Genomic DNA, 19,020 nt, shown 5'->3' with positions numbered 1-19,020 from the left:
CAATTTCACAATGTGTTTATATTGGGGGACAATCAGAGGCAAGAGTCCTTCCTAACCATTTCCCCACTTACAGAAAACACAGCTTTTCTCATGGGGTTAGACTCTTAGTGCAACACAATCTTCTCTCTAGGGCCCTTTACAGATGAAACAGGCTTTGCATCTCAGAAAATATTACAGTTAAAAAGAGGATGTTGACCTCTGCCCGATCAGAACTTTTGAGCTAGTCAAACTGCAGCAGATGCTGGGGGGGGGGGGTTCACATAATGGGGTCAAACTGTTTGCTGAGTTTGTTCAACGCTGAAGTTCAGCTGTCAAACTGCATCTGTGTTCAAGTAGGTGAAAGGAAGTATTGCAAACATTTTGGAGAGGGAAAACAGTTAATGTCCTCGGGTACTGACCCACATGAATACAGCACTGTGGTGCAGGATTTCCAGCTGAATGGCTGTGACTGAGACAGTGGCTCATTCCTTTGCGTATGTCATTCGAGAGCGATCTGTCCCTTCATGTCCAGGCTGCGCTACGGATCCACGTCCTTTACAAAGGAAAGGTCAAACCAGTCGCCTGACCTGACGACCCGGGGGACCGTGCCGAACGGCTAGAGGTCATAGTTGGACACCTGGCCTTATTGCAGGGTCAAGACTTTTAGTTCTTCACTTACTGGATGTACCAGCTCACCAAGTCTTTCTATATGTCAAAATGGGCAACTTACACATGGGTAGAACACCTATCTACAGGTTACATGCTGTACATGTTTACTGCAAAGGAAACCGACTGCATATCTACATCTGATTGTATTTTACTATAGATTCACTTAAACTCGATATCCGGGAGGATTTCCATTTTAACAGAACCCTCATTGATTCAGGTTCCAGAGGAATTGCTGGCTGGATCGGTTTACCTTGTTACCTTGTCACACTATGTTCTGGTCTGATCTCCATGTCCATTTCCGCTCAGCTTCCCCCCACCCCAGTCGCCACCACGCCGCCCAACAGAGCTTGCTTTGTCCCTGTGGCCAGCCATCCATTCCTAATCTCCAGTCTTTTACCGCGCTGGAGACGTGCTGCATGCTCTCAAAGAGCAGAGTGAGCTATTGATGCATGCACTCCATCTCCCAAACAAAGCTCTGAAGAAACCTTGTGACACAGTAGTGACAAATGACTGATTATAGATCATTTGCACCATGCAGGTCTGGAGGACGCCATCAGGTGAAAGAAACTTGGGAGAGGCCACCTTATTCCAAAACTTTGTAAATGATGAGAAGCACTGAATCGTTAAATTTCTTTATTATGACACCAGATAGTACAAATGCATGTAAACGTAAAAACACAATGATTACCAAAAAACACATCAGTGAATAAAACCACCATGCTTATATCAATCAGCTGAAGAGTGTGGTTAGCAATCATGCTTCTTGAGTTGGCTTGATGCTGAAAGTGCTAAGTGTTACATTTTTAAACAATGAACAAATTATTGATTTCAATACATGATGTAATGAAAATAGAGTAAAACCGGCACGCATCCACCACTTATCAGAATTACATACAGTCATTTCCTTCTCCTCCCAGATCTTGATACTGTCACTGTTGTTTGTCAAGCGCTGTGTAGAAAACTGTTCCCGAGGAACTCTTTAGTACTTAACTTTAAATATGCGAAGACAATGAATTCATCAAAAACACTCACAAACTCGAGCACCTCAAAACAACCACAGTCTAAAAAATGTGCGCCGACTGGTGCAAACAACACAGTGTTGTTTGCACAACTGCCAATCATCTGTCCCTCAGGTAAAACAGTAAACAGACATTTGAAAAAGTGAAGAGCTTGAGTACAGTGTAATGATGTTTCAGGTAGAGAGATGCCATGCAAAGAGATACCATCAACACAGAGAGCTCCCTCTATTGCATTAGCTAAAGGCACTGATATCTTGATGGAAATAACTTCATTTTGGCCACTACCAGGCCCAGTAAATACAATTGCTAGCTGTTAGCGCAGCTGTGTAAGCCTGGTAACTGATGGAAAGTGACTCAGACACAGTTATGAATGGTGCTGGTGGCTGCGCCTGTGCGCTCTTGAATACGTTATCGTCTCCTCTGTGCAGTAGAGCATATTAATAAAGCACCTTACAGTTACACCATCTAAACAGACCGTAAATCACCCCCCATTAAACCCACAGAGGCAGTAACATGCTCGGCCCCTCATCGTACTAGAGGCCACCGGTTTTTAACTGCCACAATTAACACATTAAACACTTCAATCCTGAACTGGTGTGACACAATCAGCTAACATAATGATTAATTAATGGATAGTGTAAAGTGTGGGCTAGCCCTAGACATTCAAAACAAGAGAAAGTTAATCAGGCTAATTGTCTGAAACCAGCTTCATTAACATAATATTGCGGTTGAGGAACGGAGAATCAGGAAAAATGGCAAACCGGGCTTTTTTTTTTTTTTTTTTTTTTCCAATAAATGCCCACATAAAGACATTCAGACCTTGTACTGTTAGTACAATATAACAAAATAAAAACACTGCATAGTAAAAGGCAACCAGTAAAAATGTGATTAGGTTTGAGCTAAATAAAGAGCTTGGTTTTTTGCATCTGCGTATTTGTCGTGACGGCTATGCTCTTTATTGCCCATACTCACAGTCATATGCTGAGTGTGATGCTGTGAATGGTGTTTGCTGGGATTTTGGCATCTTCTTCCTCCCCACTGATCTTGAAGATCACAAAGGTGTTGGATGGGATGGTGGTGGTGGCGCTCAGGGATTTACCCAGCCAGCCATGAGATCCACGCTTATACATTTTAACTGTTACCTGCAGAATAGGAAAGAGAAACATAAACAGGAAATACAGGTAATTAAGGTTAGAGAAGTGAGAATATATTCAGAAACCTCTGGTCTACAAGTGGCTAAAAACAGGGAGCTTTTCCTTGGATTTTCAGGGCTTTTCCTGGGGTCATGACCCTGACTCAGACCCTCTGACCTCTGGTTAGAGCTAAGCAGACGCTCATGACTTTCACCTTTGACCGCTTAAGTATACAAGCTGTTGCTTAGTCGGTGGGCCTGTAGATTGAAGAACAAGTATAAACCTACTGATTCTGGCTTGTTGAAACAGGGACTAGGATTAACCATGGGTAAAATAAAAAATTCTGTCAAACTTGAGGTCCATTTTGACCCAGAAAGTAGTTTCTACTAAAGTTTCTTAGATCTAGATTACGTAGAACAGTTTTTTTCCGCAGCACAAAGGCTCTATTTCAGTTAATAGCCGGTAAATTCACACTGAAACATAAACCTTCCTTCCGTCCTTTTTGCTTGAAAAGTGACTAAAAAAAATTAAATTTATCAGCAAAATCACTGCTGAATATTTTTCTGTCATCGACTAACTGATTGACAGACTGATTTTTTCAGCTATACCATGCTTATTGGGGAGGTCCATTAGAGGTTGAACATATCAGTAGTTTTCTATTTGGCCAAATGCATTACATAGTAAAAGAAATCAGTTCTCGTTTTGATGGAAGATAATACCTAGATACTCTTTAGGTACCAATTATTTGTTCAATGAAATGGCTTTCAAAAAAATATTTACTGTCAAATTTTCCTTGAGCCTGCAAAGAGAAATTGTTCAATTGTTGGAAAAGCAGTCTGAAACAGAATAAATATCAAATTAACCTTGTTCTCACTGTGAGCTTTTTTAATTCCCCTCCACATCTAGAATGGAGTCATACCTCTCTTGATTTTATGTAGGTTGTAGGGCATAATACACTTTAACACTACATCAAAACTGCCTGTTATGTTTGAGCCTGACAATGTAAGCCTTAACTAGATTTAGACATGCAGGTAAATGAACCACATCCATTTCACAAAGAATGCCTCGCTGCATCTCTTGTTTGGCTGCATTTACAGGGGATAACGGAATATTACAGTGCCTTTTCACGGCTCCATTTTCTTTCACTTTAGCATTAGGCAATTTTTCAATTATTATTTTTTTCCATGTTCTTTCATCCCCGGCTCTCCATAATGTCTGGGCCTTTTAGTTAATGGTAGCGACAGTCAGGGCCCAGTATATCGGCCCTTGTCCATTTTGCAGGTCATTGTGGAAGCCCAATAGGCCTTTTATTATGCCGACATCAAAAGGCAGATAAGCATTAGCGGTGGGGAAAATACCCTGCACTAGATATGTTCCCTCTTTCCTTTGTCTGCTATTGAAAGTGATCATTTTAATAGTGAAGAGGTTGGTGAGCTTTGGGTCTGATGGGAAGTGCGACACCCCTGACAGCCTACGAATATGAGCAAGTCGATAACACAACACAAGCACACAGCACACCCTCAACACCTGCGCACTCTTGCTGCTAACCTAATTATCTGCAACAAAGGCCACTGCGATTTCAGACACACATCTTTCCCCCATTTACTTACTTATTAGTGTGCATTAAAACAAGGAGAAAGAGAGAAAAAAACTAAACAATTGTGTCTTGTATTGCAGCCCCGGCCGAATGCCACATGGCTCGTATTACAATAGCATCAGACACTTGAGGGTGAGTGAGTGTCTATTAATTTGGGATGCATGAAAAAATAGCTTCATGACAGCTGGTGGCAGAGAGGCGTATAAACCAACACAAAAACATCATAGAAGAATTATTCTAACAAATCATGACCAAACGTAATAGTTGGTAATAGCAACTAAATAATTGAATGGAACTAAAGTTGAGTACTTCCATCTTTGTGGCGCTGCATCCATGGAACATTTACTTTCATCAAAGCTGCAGAATCCTCTAGGTGTTATTTTAATAACAGAAAATGTTCGGAAAAATCTGCATGTAGATCCAGATCTGCATCCAAATGTGCATTGTTGACAGTCATGCTGATTGGACTGCTACCTGTCTTCAACAATCTGGAAACAGTTCATTAGAAAACGGTATGGAATTTAAACAAATTAATGAAGAATAAAAAAAATACTATTGGAAATGAACCAAATAAATTTGTGGAGTGGCGACCAACAATTCATGATAGGGGACAAACGTTTAGGGCTAAAATGGAAGCATCCTCTACCAACAAATTTTACAGAAAATTTACACAGAAATACAGTATGATTTGAAATCAAAAGCTCTAAAAACAAGTCTGATTTACATCAACCTTGTTATACCGTACAGGAAGGATGCTGCCATCTTTGGCATCAAATCAAAGAGGGGAGTTCTGTGTGGTCTAGACAACCTGCCTGCCAGGTGTTGTTCTATAGAGAGGATGCGTCGGATATAGGAACTGTTTTTACATGTCACCCTTTCAGCCACTTGAGGCAAGTGTCTGAGGGTAAAGACGATTCGGTATCTTATTTACAGAAGAACAAAGTGTAAAGGAGCTTCTGAGATAAAAATGTGTGATTTAAAGTGCAATCTGCATCCTACATTTAAGATGAAAAGCAGGATGTCACCGCTGCATAACCTTCAACAAGCCAAGATAAACAGATGAATAGTTACTAAAAATGTCTCACTTTTGACTGTGTATTGTCCACAAGTGTACAAGAATCATTACTATTTCACAGACAGGCCTGAATGTGTAATGTGTGTATATAACACTTCATGGTGAGGATAGGACCCTCGGGGCTAAGGTTGGGTGTCACACAAAGGGCTGAGAGCTCACCTAATGGTGTCTACCCTGATCAGCCTCTCACTTTCGGTGTCGGGGGAGTCTTGTGAATGACATCACTCCTCACATTTCAACGAGACAAACTCCTACTTCTTGCAATCTTAAATCCTGCCTCTGGTTCATTGTTCACCTTTTACCCTCTTAAACTCAAGACAGCAGTTCATTCTCCATCCACAAAAAGAAATATCTCTTTACAAATAGCTGATAACAGTCTCCACTGGTTTCCTTATCTTCTACCTGTAGGGATGTGTTTGGCACTGATTCTCGACCAGTTTGGTGTAGAGACAGTTCAAAAATCCCAAAGTTACTTCTTTTAATTGGAAAACAAAACAAACTAACAAAAAAAAAATATGCATCATAACCTTTGTATTGTGACTTCACACTGTAGATGGTCTAATTGTTTCCGTATATATGTGATTATTTGCCACCGAAGGTCTGACAGGCCTGACGAAGGTGAACTGTGTAACTGGGTATGGACGTGTCACCACCTGTGAGTATTGCCATTCATAAAGTTCAGATTCTTCCTCCGATAAAGTCAAAGAATCCCAGTAGTGTATCAGTCAGCAGGGGCTGTTACCTGGAGCCATGGGTGCAGTGTTTCAGGTGAACTCTGTGTGAGCGTAACGACACACCAGCTTCAGACGACGGGCTCTTTGTTCCACGCCGTGTCTCACCAGACACAGATGGGGAGGAACACTGAGTAACACACCTCTGGCGCACCAAACACCTTTGTCGACGAGCCAAATGCGATGGAATCAGACCAGGAGTGTTTTCCTGTCATTTCGGCTGGATTTGACAAGGCAATTGATTTGGTAAACACTGTGTGGTTTGGCTGACTAGATGAATATGTTAATGAACTGCTAAAAGGGATGTGAATCACTGGATTATCAGTGATTTCATTCAATTTAATCCTTTAATTTGGTGGTTTGATTCAAAACAGATTACTGTTTTTTGTCAAGCTGATTTCAGTTTGGATTTACCAACTCAGCAACATTACATAAATGATGTAAAGCTTATTTATTTTCCTACAAGGAGTAAATTATGACAGAATTATGTTTTTAACATTGTTCTAAAATAAGATACAAACAAAAAGTATAATATGTAATTTATGTATGTATCTTTAGATTAGACTTTCATCTTTTCGATCACTGTGGTCATTTCCAAAAAGAATGGCAATTCTTTGAAATATTCCATGTACAATTCACAGAAAAGTACATATAGTATCTGAAACCTTACAATATGGCATCTCCCTACCTTCAAAACAGTCTGGAAACTCAACAGTGTATAAATCCTTGAAAACGTGATGTTGAAAATAAATTCATCACAAAGCTCTAAAGATAAAAAATAGTCCATCTGTTTTAATTTAGACAAATCTCTCCTAAAAGCAGGATGAGTGTCAAAGGGTTCAACAAGTTGAACAATTTCCCCCATTTCCTGAATATCTGTTCACTGTTGCCTGAACACTGCTGGGCACACATTTTACTCTGAGCAGTGTAGCAGCAGTAGATGTAATATTAGTGTATTAACAGTGATAGCAGTAACTAAAAGTAAAAGTAATCCTGGCAGAGAAGGGAGGCCTTTTTGAAACAAAAAGTTATTTTCAATATTGATTAATCTGTCAAATTATTTTTTCTATTAATCGCTTAATTGTTAGTGCATAAAATGTGAGAAAGTAGTGAAAAAAGCCCATCACAAGTTCCCAAGGTGATGTCTTTAAAGTGCCCGATTTGTCCGACCAGCAGTCAAAGACATTCAATTTACAATGAAATAGAATGGAGATAAGTAATCAGCTGGAACCAGTAAATGTTTTTCATTTTCCCTCATTAAATGACTGAAACAATAAGCTGCTGTTCATAATTTTTGAATAAGTTTCTGATGACCAACTAATTGATTCATCTACTAATTGTTTCAGCGCTAGTGGAGAGTAAACTAACCCCCAGAATGGCATCAGTCCAATAACTACTTGTTTGAAGCATCACAAAAAAACTTCCTTCATGAAATACTCAAACATCATAATAGAACTCTTATGTGCTCCAGTTATGGACCATCCATTAAGATGCCTTGGTTTGGTGACATTACCGTTTATGTCCGTAACTACATTTGTCTAAAGCCATGAACGCAGAAAATGATTGGTTAAGTTTCGAATAGCTACGTCTCTGCTTCCAAACAACCTGCCTCGGCTAACAGGAAGCCATTAGACTCTCGGCAATAACCATTTACATCCATTCACCCAGCTCTGACTTTATTTCCATCCACATAAGTGCATTTTCTGCGAGAGGTTAAAATATGAATCCCCCTCCTTTTTCTCCTCAATGGGTCTGGTTGTCTGGCTGACTTGAGAGGGCACAATCTATGACTGATTTAATTTGCTCTTTACGAACATTTCTAACAGGATTACCCCCAGAGCATACACTGACTGCCCCCATCTGACTCCATTAACTCCCAAATCAGGTTTAAAGACCATATTGATGCCGTCCGTTATTAAGGGTGATTATCAAAACAACAGACAATGGGCCAAAGTGTCTGTTAACTAGTTTATCCATAATTTCACATAACTGTAACAGATGGCAGGGCTGTCAATTATGTACTGTATCTGCTGCAGACAGTGGCCACACACTGTCTGGATATGTAGCATATTAGCCTTTACATTAAAAGAACGATAGTCTGCTCACAGGTGGTCAGAGGAAATGGACTGGAGCACACAAAATAAACTATAATATTAAATGCCAAACAGAGAAATGCATCAGTTTGAGAAAACATTGAGAACTCGTCAGTTGCCAGCTGGTGTTTTTTAGCTGTCGCTGACGGTCTTGCTGTATGATTATAATAATAATTTTAAAAAAACAGAAAGTCACAGATTAAAAAATTCTAAATGTTGCCATTCAGTCCACTTCACCACCTTTATTCTCCTCAATTAACGAGAATGGCTTTTGAAACCATAATTAAGTGTCTCTGCTCCACTCGGCCTCTTCATTATTCATGAATCCCTATTGATCATATCGTACAGCTTATACTGCGGGGATCACTGTAATATCCTGAATCCCCAAAACAAATAGCTGAGCTTACTGAATAAAATTAACATCTTGGCTAGTGACCAAAGAAAAGTTTCCATTAGATACTATATCCGGTATTTGATGCCAAATTGGATAATGTCAGAGACTCATTAATAGGAAAATCCTGTATGCAGCCTATGTGCTCTTGTTAGATATGCTATTTCATAGGGCTGGGCAGTAATTCAATATTACTGTTCACTGCCTTTGAATATAATCATATCATTAGGGCTTCAATTTATGATTATTTTCATTACCTTATCTGCAGATTATTTTCTTGACTAATTGTCATGTCGTTAAAATGTCCAGAAAAAAAGCCCATCCCGGGTTCCAAAGTGATGTTGTGAAATTGCCTGTTTTATCCAACTAACAGTCCAAAACCCAAACATTCTAAGTAAAGTATCTAATCTCCACACATAATGAGTTGAAACCAGAAAATATTCGGCATTTGTGCTTGAAAAATTACCGAAATGATTAATGAATTATCAAAATAGGTGCAAATTGAGTTTCTGTCAATTGGCTAATTGTTTTAGCTCTACATGTATTTTTATCAAAATTCTGTTGTCAAAGTTAATTATTCCAGGCAAAAACCAATCAAAACTAATTTAATCAATTATGGAACTTTTTGTTTTACACATTTGAACAGTTTCTACCAATGTAAAGCATCACAATGGAACACAGTTTATTGCATTGAACATCAGTTATTTTATGTTTTTTTAATACTGCTCACATTCATGATGTATATTAATATTGGCTAAATATTCTTATTAAATATCATGATGTTGATTTTAATATTAATTTTAACATCGCCCAGTCTTATGAAATCATATGCAAAGACTAGGAATGATTTTTGTGATTTTTTTTTTTTTTTGCATTCAATATACAATACAGTATATGGGTACAATATTTATGACTATCACAGGTATTTTTACCTGCTGTACCTGTGCATGCTCTGCATTCCACATTCAAAGAAATTATTTTGTAATGAATATTAATGAATTGGAGCTTTATTTTAAACATGTATTCAAATTTACTCAAACTCAATCTCCACATGTGTTAAGTAGGAATGTGTAAAACATGAACTCTAGCGGTTGATGTTTAACTAAATTAACAAAAGAGTACTTGAAGAGCCCTTTAAAATGACTGGTATTGCATGCTGGGTGATGAATTTGGAGGTAACACATTGAGTCATCTTCAAACTGACAGATGCAGAATCTCTCCACGGGACTCTTCACTATGGTTTAGTGCTCGAGTGAAAAAATAGATTTTACCAAGTTTAATCACACGCTATTACAAGGCAGCTTTTATCATTGCCTTCCAGTGTGTAAGTGCTGGTGTCTTCACTAGTTCATTACAGACACTTGTCATTCTGCAGCACTCTTCTCATGTGTAATTGCATGGTTAGCTTTCCTCTGTAGCTTCCTACACACACTCTGGTGCAAATTATTTCCAATTCCAGTTTCCTTTTGAGAGCGATGCTGCAATTACAGAAATCTGAACATCCTGGTAATTTCCCCACAATTTTCACTTTTGTTGAAAAATGTTGTGCAACTAATAGATCTTTTTCTCTGTGAAATTCTTCAAAAAACTTTTTTTTAAACTTTTCTTTAGTACAGATATCATCCTTCCACAAGTTTTGTCAAATACTTGATGAACATGATGAGCGGGCAACTCTAGAGGACTGACAATCTGATAAATCTTACTTTTGGTGAAACAACTTTTAAGTAAGCCTTTCTCGGTTCATGTCTGGCAACTGAAAATATACACCTGTGTTATTTCTGTGGTCAAAAAACATCAATTTACTAGTACTCAGGCTTTCAGAGAAATTACAGGCACAGCCATGTTCACACAGATTTTTTGCTTATTCAGTATACATAGGGTCTTGCCAAATTTGCGAAAGATTGTTATAAATTATTAATAATTAATAGTAATGGCTAAATATTCTTTTTTTTCCCACTACATAAAAAGACCAAAAAGCCACACTGGCTGCCAACGTTATCTATTTAGGCAGCAGAATTTGCAGGCTTTGTAAATGGCCAGCTCCTGGCCTTTTGTGTGCCTCCATTCATTATCACCACAAAGCGGTTGATGTCTCCCCTCTCCGCCTTTTCTGTGCTAAGCATGGAGTGCACCAGCCTGTCCATTACAGGCCTGTGACGCGTGCAGCCTGGGAGATGGCCAAACAGAGAGGAATGTCAGCGTGGAGTTAATTTAACAAGCTACATCCGTGTAGAATCTGTGGCCAGTCAGAGAGACAAGATGTGCAAGGTCTGATTATTCGCTAGCTGAGATGTTGTCGTTGAATTTGCAGCTTTTCGCTTGGTTGCTTTGCTTCTATTAATCAGCTGACGGGTTGGTGTAGTCAAGTTACGGTCGGAGGAACTCAATTGTTGTTTCTCAGCTATGCAATTAGTAGACATTCTGCTGACTGCGAGTTAGGAGACTTTTTTTTTTTTTTTTTTTAAATATAAAACACTCTTCATTTCTTCTCCTCCTGAATAAAGTGGATTATATAAACCAGTACAAAGGCTTCATGAAACAGTCAAATTTCAGAATAGGAGACGACATGAAGATGAACAGCATAAGTAACCTGCACTTTAAATTATGACATGAATAGATCTTAAGCTCTTTCTCTCTCTCCCTAACACACACACACACACACGCTCGCGCACACACACACACACACACACACACACACACGTCCACACACACACACACACACACACACACACACACGTCCACACACACACACACACACACACACACACACACACACACACACACACACACACACAGTGTAATTACCCCTCAATCCATACAAATTGAATGAAGCCAGAACCGTGGTCTAAGAATATAGACCATAATTAATAAATTACAGCCACTCTACTCAATCATTCTCCACTTTGGGGACATGTAGACATCCCATTCTCTGCAGAGTAATTGACTGAGCCCACAGAAAACACACCTAGTGCCTCCATGGTGGCTTTGTGGATACATCTGGTGCCACTTCTCACAACTAAACAGATGCCTGAGTGAAAGTGCAGGTCATATCGCAGATCTTCCAGCCTGTGTGTTTACAAGTAACAAATCAAAAGCATGCATTATTTCTGGGCTCTGAAAATACGCCTGGGGGAGCTATCAGGTTTCGTTGCCCCCCCCCCCCAACCAAGCTTCCCCTCGCAGCTGCTACACACGAGCAAGGGTCTTTTTTTCTAGAGAAGAAGGGGTGATACAGTCCTGAAATCCAAAGGAGCAAAATCTTAAAATTTTTATACTCAAGTTGTTTGTACAAATCCAGGGGAAAAATCAATTTTCCTGGTGGTTATTGCAGCTGAATACTATAACGTGTGTATTTGAAAGTATTAAGTGGGGTAAAACAGACAGAATAAAAGGGTATATACCATATATTTTCCAGGTCACATATCTCAGTGAAATATGTGGGGAACATGCGCTTAACACTGTAATATATTTCGTTGTAGTCGTGTGTGTCCCCTTGGGCCAGAGAAGGGCCTGCTGAAGACTGTGTAATGATTGTTGGGTCATGTATCAAATGCACAGCAGCTGGAGGCGAGAGGGGAGAGTATATACAGTCTGGGTGTCGTTTGGGGGGGGGGTCTGTAAGGAAAGCCCAGGCTGAATGTTATGGGTGCTGAGCAGGGGTCATACACACTGGACCTCAAGAGCTTTGACCTTTGTCTGTCTAACATGTACTTTATTTAACAAATTAATTTAACAAGTGGGACTGAGACACGGTCGCAAAAGCAAAAATTCTTCAATGTTTGTGAATGTTTTCAGGTAAAAATGTCACAAAAAAACTATTATTTTGTGTAAATATCATTATAACTTGGATTCAACCGCTGCATGTACAACCTTTATATCCATTGCCATGGTGACAGTTAAGATTTCCTCTCATGCCACCTGGAGGGACAACATTTAAGTAATTAGCCAAATCCATTCATTACCTTGTTATAAAATAAAAAAATCCAAAGTATCAACTGAACTAAGAATGCGAATAGGCTCAGATGATGCTTTTTAAGACTGCGCAATTGCAATGATTTTTCATTCAACTAATGAGTGCCTTGCAGACAGGCAGGATGACTTACCTCAATATAAAACTGAAGAGTTAAGGCAGCAATCAACGCTAGGAGTGTTAATGGAAATGATCTGAGAGAGCATACTAGAGTGAAGGCAGCCAGACAGGTTTAAAAGGAGCCTCATTCAGCTTTTTCTAGACTGAAATAAAGATTTTTATTTGAAAATAGGACTGCTATAACACTACAATTGCTTTACTTCTAAATAAATTGAACCTGTAATGAGTTAATTAACTTAGCTTGATAATTATAAATGTTCTCTCCGTGGTGTGGTGAAAAACAACTGTAAAATTAAATTTTTTCTCTAACTGAGTGGCTCTTGGCCAAAATTGTATTGTCATCACTTGATCTGATGTTTTTACATTAATATCCTGACATTTTTAAATTGCAAATGACCCTGATTGTTTTCAAATGACTGTAAAATAGTTTTCATGTTCTGCAGTCTTCAGCCTAAATCAAACCTGTGACTGAAAATTGAGTGAGACAGTCAAAAAGTACTACTGCCACCTGCTGGTCTTCTGGTTCATGTTGGGCTTTACGGTATGTTTTACATTATTATTCAGAGCCACAGACACAACTTTCAACCCCCATTTACAGACAGTACCTGGGTCGTGGTAGCCCATCGGAGCCAGTGCAGTGGACTGACCTGAGGAGCGTGTCCCAGCAGGGCCCACAGGGCTTCAGCTGACAGGGTCTTGACTCTGGAGAACTCAAGCTTGTCCGTCTCCTGTCGGTTTAGAGCGATGTACTGGCAGCCCTGGTAGTCTCCTTTCAGTTGCTCGCCACCGTGCAGCCGCACCAGATCCCATGTTCCCACCTTCCTCAAGACCTCCCGCACTGACGCCATCTGCCTGTACGACAGATGACCTGCGGGAGAAAAAACACAAGTTAAACTGGTAGCATTCCTCTCAGAAGCCCGCTCAATTTAATTTCATTCTCAGGTGTCATTCAATGCAAGTCTTATTAGGACATTGTATGTATTTTGTGAAGAGTCATCAGGAGAGAGATGACAGCAAATGAGAGGAAATGAGTGGGATGACATGCAACAAAGGTGACCGGAAAAATTCAAGCTGAGGACATTACGATTAATGGTCGCGTGTTTCCAAAACTAATGAACTGTTTCAAAATTCATGAAATGAGTGTCATTATCATAAAACATGACTAAGAATAGAATAAGGTGAGCTACTGCACTACAATGTAGAAAAACAACCCTGATAATAAAACATTCTTAAAACAAGTGAATTCATTTTGGAAACATGTTGATGTTTTTTAGTACAGATTTTTTTGGTGTCATTTTTTTGATTCTTGCAAAGCTGTCTATTCTGTCAATTTCTGAAAAAAGCTAATTTGGAAACAGGATGAAAATTACCTGTCAGCACAGGCTGAATTTTTTAAGTTTTAGGATTTTTACAGTTCATCAGAACACGATTGAATTCCTTGACATATATCTTTTAAGGACCCACTCACCAGAGAGCCAGGAGGGAGTCACTGCATCTGATATCCAGACCATGTAGCCCTCCCTGAAAGATCTAAGGAACTCGTCTATCTGGCTGTGGGTGACAAGCTCCCTCCTCTTCCTCAGCTCCTCCTCCAGCTCGCACTCTGGGGAGAGGAAGATGACCCTGGGGAAGAAAAGGCTTTGCCGCACGGACACTCCACTCCTCTTCAAATGACCACATAAGTTTGCCGTCTTGGTCTAGAGTAGAAGACAGTTAATTCTAGGGGTGCAACTAATGATTATTTTTCATTTATATCTCATTTATCTATAAAATGTATGGAAATAATGAAACATCAAACTTTAATAATTTTTGGTGACAACTGAAATGTGCCTATAGCATCAAGAATCAGAAATACTGAAAGTTGGCATAGAATATCTGGTCAGATTTGTAATCTTGTTTACATTTTCTATGATCAGTCTCCGAATTAAATAATAATTTTGCTATTTGCAGACAATATATTTTAGGCAAAGTTTTTGTACAACTCCTTGTGTTAAGAAAATGTCTTACATTTGAGAAGTTTTGATGCTTTTGTTAAATTAAAAACCGTTTTAGTAGAAAAACAATATTTGCATTCTTTAAATCAAAGTATCAAAAATAGTATTGCTTGGTACTGGTACAGAAACTCAGCGCCGCGAGTCCACGTTTATGTCCTCAAATAAGTTGTTTCGTCCAACCAGCGAATGGAGATACTCAGTTTTACAATGATATAACAAAAGGGAAAACTAGCAAACTATTAATCCATTATCAGAATCATTGTCCAGTAATTTTATGTTAGATTAATCAATTTCAGCAAAAGTTAAACTGAGCATTAGAATTTATTAATCCAGAATTGAGAAATTTGTCAGAATGTGCAAACATTCACACAGGATGTCTCACTATTTAACAGTTTTGTTATATGATGACCTTAAAGACACACAAATGCAGATCCCCACTTTTTTAATCTCTAACAGGACCCATTTTAAGAAATTATACATCCTTAAATGTGCACAGACAGTTGAGCTGTAGCTGCTTTGTGTAGATTAATGAAGTTAATAGATCCAATTCAAGCAGAACTATTTCAATGATGCAGTTTGTGTTTGCCATCAGACTCTTCTGTCAAGCTCCCAGTCCAAATTGAGCATCTATAGAGATGGAAATGAATGACTCCTAACAGACCCAGGCACATAAGGTGACAGCTGTGTTTAGGCACCTGCCTGCTTTGAACACCCCGACCCCCATGAACATAATTATGGCCTTTCAAATAAAGAGCGCCCACTTGGGAAGTTTAGGAAGCCCCACTGTAGTGTTTGAAATTTCCATATAAATTGTTATGGTGACTCATAATCGCTTAACACGGCTGGGGTTTGGATGAAAACAATGTACCAGACAATTGATTGGACCTTGGACTTAAATGTGCCAGACAGTTTGACATTTAAGTTTTCATGAGGCTGTTTTGACATTTCAGCCAAACGTGTCTTTTTACCATGATAGCTTTAAGGGGATCTTCAATCTGCTCGATGCAGGTATTGGTAAAGTTTTGGTCCTCTTCTTTCACTTGCACATGCCAGTTTTGGTTTTGAGTGGACACTTTGCCTCTCCAGGGTTTTGCATCAATGCAGAAGATCCCGTGGCCTAAAAGAAAAAATAAATAAATAAATAAAACATTTATCTAAGTGAATACTGCAATGTAATACTGTAATTAATTATTTCCTGAAGGTCATAGCCCAAACATTACATTGCAGTTCATACCACAAAATACAAGATTAGAAGTATGACATGGGATAAAATCTTCAGTCATGGCATGTGATGTCATATCACAATGTATAAGGTGATATAAAACGTTTTTTGTAAATTAATTTGAGAGACTACAGATAAAATAACTGGATAAGAATTAACATGACAGGGACAGTATTAACCAATTCAAATATATTTTGATATAAATGATATAATTAAACAAGTACCTCAACATCGATACATATGGAATATCATGTGGTTATTACTATTGGTGCTTTAGGAAACACTTACAAAATCATGTCACTACAATGACCAAGCAATGATTCACTCATAACTTTAATGTACAGTAAATCAGCTACAAAGACCTGGCCCAGCACTATCATAAAGTACCACTTCATTACAGATACCAACCTGTGAGGATAACAATGTTGATGTCATCTTTGGTTGTCTGAAACTGGTTGGGAATACGCAGATTGCAGTAAACATCTTCCTTTCTCAGCCCGGTGAGTTTCCTACAGTGAGAGTACATGGGAAAAATGGGTTTAAAAAATTTGGCAAGAAAATGCAATATTAGGTGGGCAACGGAGCAAGCTGTTAACACAACTTTGACATCTTACAAAATTGTTATAGCGAATGTGTTGGCCAGCAATTGCCAATTTACGTGCCCAGCAGACACAGAGCAACATTAGGATTCATTTGTAGTTGTGTTTCTGGCCACCCGATGAATGTAAGTCTAATAGTTGCTCTCCTTTTAGCTCTGTTTTAGTCTCCACCAAGTACAGAGGAAAATATCTGCTGCTCTCTGTTCACCGGTTAATTGCTAACTTTGACTGTTTGCTGTTAGGTAGGTAGCATACAGTGGGTTTATAAGAGCTTTTTCAGTTAAAACAGCGTGAGAGTGGTGAGTGTGAACCAAAACAGTAAAGTGGCCGCAGAAAAAACCAAAACAATGAGCTTAAAGACACTAAAATGCTGAGTTGAGTGCTAATTCTCTGTAGGTTCTTCACTATGAGCAAATTCTTTCACTCTTAACACAACTTCGATCCATTGTTATTATAAAAATATTGTTTAGCACAGCTTTAAGTGATCTCGATACTTACCTAACATGTTGTAAGAATTCAGGTAGTGTTTGTGTGAGCGGTTGGATCTGGCCTTGGGCACTTTCTGAAGCTTTGGAGCTGGGATGAAAGTGGGTAAACAGGCCTCCAAGCTGCAGCATTCTAGTCTTTATCTAGAGGGAGGGAAAAAAAAACCCAAAACAAAACACTAACGTCTACAGCAAGGCGGTTTGGTTAAAAGACAACATATGCAGTAAAAACAATAATTTGTCTAGATACATACATAGCTTCAGATGTTTGGCTTTCCTCGGTTACAATACTGCAGTACTGTCAAACTGATGCCAACATGTTGTTTGAACTGTATTATACACGTTCCAGCCAAATCAAACATGTTTGTATACGGGTCTGGCTAAATCCACCGTGTTCAATATAAATTTTAGCTAAACAAATCCAAGGAAACACTTCTCTTGGTATGCTTTCGAAACATTCCCTGAAAGCATGCTAACTGCTACGTTCGGAGTCAACGGCTTTGTTGACAACACTCGCACGCATGAACTTGAACTTCGGGACCCCGCGAGGGGAACAAAGAGCGAAGAAGAGGCTGCATGCGGGACACAACACAAGCTCCGAGACAAAGCAACACGTACCGTTGAGGTCTCGCGGTTTGGCAGCCTTTGAAGAGGTGGGGGGGGGAAATTGGGGAATTCAGTTCGACATTTTCCCCGGCGTTAATTGTCGGTCAGCGGGTCTTTTTCCAATTGCCGAGCAACGTAACTCTATCCAGGAAAGCTGTTTCACAACTCCCCCCCCCCCCCAACCCCGTCTCCGGCTGCACTTCCAGCCTTCCTGGAAGAAGTAAACAACAGACCACGTGCACCACCTTCAGCATCATATTTCGCCCCCCCCCCCTCAGAGACGTGACGCCGGCGGCACGTCACTCGGCCCGGCACGGCGTTTGCGCGATGCGTCGAGGGCACGATTCTGATGAGAGTTACGAGAGTAGTCGTAATTCGCACCCACGGGTGTTGAGATCCCTATATCTGATCAACATGCGCCTGGCACTGTAGAGCAGACGTGTGGCGGTATTGATATTTTTCAGTCTGGCCTTAAAAAGACAAGTATGGAATAATTCACAGAAGCTATATAGCTGGTTCAACTTTGAGTTTCAGTTACACGTATGACCCAATTAATTCTTAAGTGTATGATTGCTTTGATAAATTAAGGTTCGTTAAGGACTAATATTATTATTCATGATTACAGATGATCTTGGGGAGTACAGATCACAAACGTATCACAGTGATGTACGGAAGTTGAACCTACTGTTGGATGAAAATAATAAGATTTTTTACATGTGGACACTGATGAAATATATATATTGTCTTCCCCCACCCACCCCCCTGAACTCGTAGATAGACGGCTAAGGATTTGCTTGCACATTCAACAGGATTCTCACATCCTGCAAGAGCCTGCGGAGAGGATATTACAAAAATGATGAAGAATATTTAATTTAGCAGTAAATACACACTGAAAATCTCAATGTGGTGATAAACAATAGCCAGATAGCACAAAATACTATGAAAGAGTTTAATATCAAGAGCAGATAGCCAAATCAGCTCATATGGGCTCAATGGAAGCCAATAAACAGAGGCACTCTGCCCCTCCTGACCTTCACTTCTGGTTTAGATTGGGGCGATAAAGCAGGCGCAACCTCAATAAAACCCATACAATGGAGTAAAATAAATAGATATTAAATTAAAGCAGAGGCAATACTGGCTGAACTGCTGCAGGAATTCAGGAACAAAAGCTTCTTTTTGGAGTTTAATATTGTCTATAATCACCACCTCATGATACATTTCCAATCATTTTCATCTCTTGCCTTGACGTATCAACACATATAATCATCTTGTATTGGAACTTGCAAATGACCTGTGTGTGTGAGCAGGCGTGTTTATTTATTAAATGTGCTTCATGC

The 19,020-nt window shown here is 39.4% G+C and overlaps 1 protein-coding gene across 2 annotated transcripts; it reads right to left on the bottom strand.

Annotated features, from left to right (window-relative positions):
* Positions 1 to 1,276: 1,276 nt before the first annotated feature.
* si:zfos-911d5.4 lies at positions 1,277 to 17,884 on the bottom strand. Of its 2 annotated transcripts, none has more exons than XM_040136062.1 (7): positions 17,696 to 17,884; positions 17,091 to 17,221; positions 16,402 to 16,502; positions 15,740 to 15,888; positions 14,246 to 14,474; positions 13,425 to 13,645; positions 1,277 to 2,809 (listed from the first exon to the last, which is right to left on the bottom strand). In XM_040136062.1, the coding sequence occupies exons 2-7, from the start codon at positions 17,207 to 17,209 to the stop codon at positions 2,642 to 2,644; spliced, it is 987 nt and encodes a 328-aa protein (XP_039991996.1). In that variant the 5' UTR covers positions 17,210 to 17,221; positions 17,696 to 17,884; the 3' UTR covers positions 1,277 to 2,641. The 2 variants fall into 2 exon arrangements, with proteins under 2 accessions (XP_039991996.1, XP_039991997.1); XM_040136063.1 differs by lacking the exon at positions 17,696 to 17,884 and adding an exon at positions 17,332 to 17,686.
* Between the last annotated feature and the right edge of the window lie 1,136 nt (positions 17,885 to 19,020).

This window comes from Xiphias gladius, chromosome 9, assembly GCF_016859285.1.
Source record: "Xiphias gladius isolate SHS-SW01 ecotype Sanya breed wild chromosome 9, ASM1685928v1, whole genome shotgun sequence".
Taxonomy (NCBI): Eukaryota; Metazoa; Chordata; class Actinopteri; order Istiophoriformes; family Xiphiidae; genus Xiphias; species Xiphias gladius.
This window is presented reverse-complemented; position numbering and strand designations above follow the sequence as displayed.

Excerpts from the sequence above, each read along its gene's own strand:
- si:zfos-911d5.4 (XM_040136062.1), bottom strand. The coding sequence starts at position 17,209 with ATGCTGCAGCTTGGAGGCCTGTTTACCCACTTTCATCCCAGCTCCAAA. Across the intron at positions 16,503-17,090 it reads GAATTCTTACAACATGTTAG|GAAACTCACCGGGCTGAGAA; the intron begins GTAAGTATCGAG and ends CTCTCACTGTAG. Across the intron at positions 2,810-13,424 it reads TGCTGGGACACGCTCCTCAG|GTAACAGTTAAAATGTATAA; the intron begins GTCAGTCCACTG and ends CCTATTCTGCAG.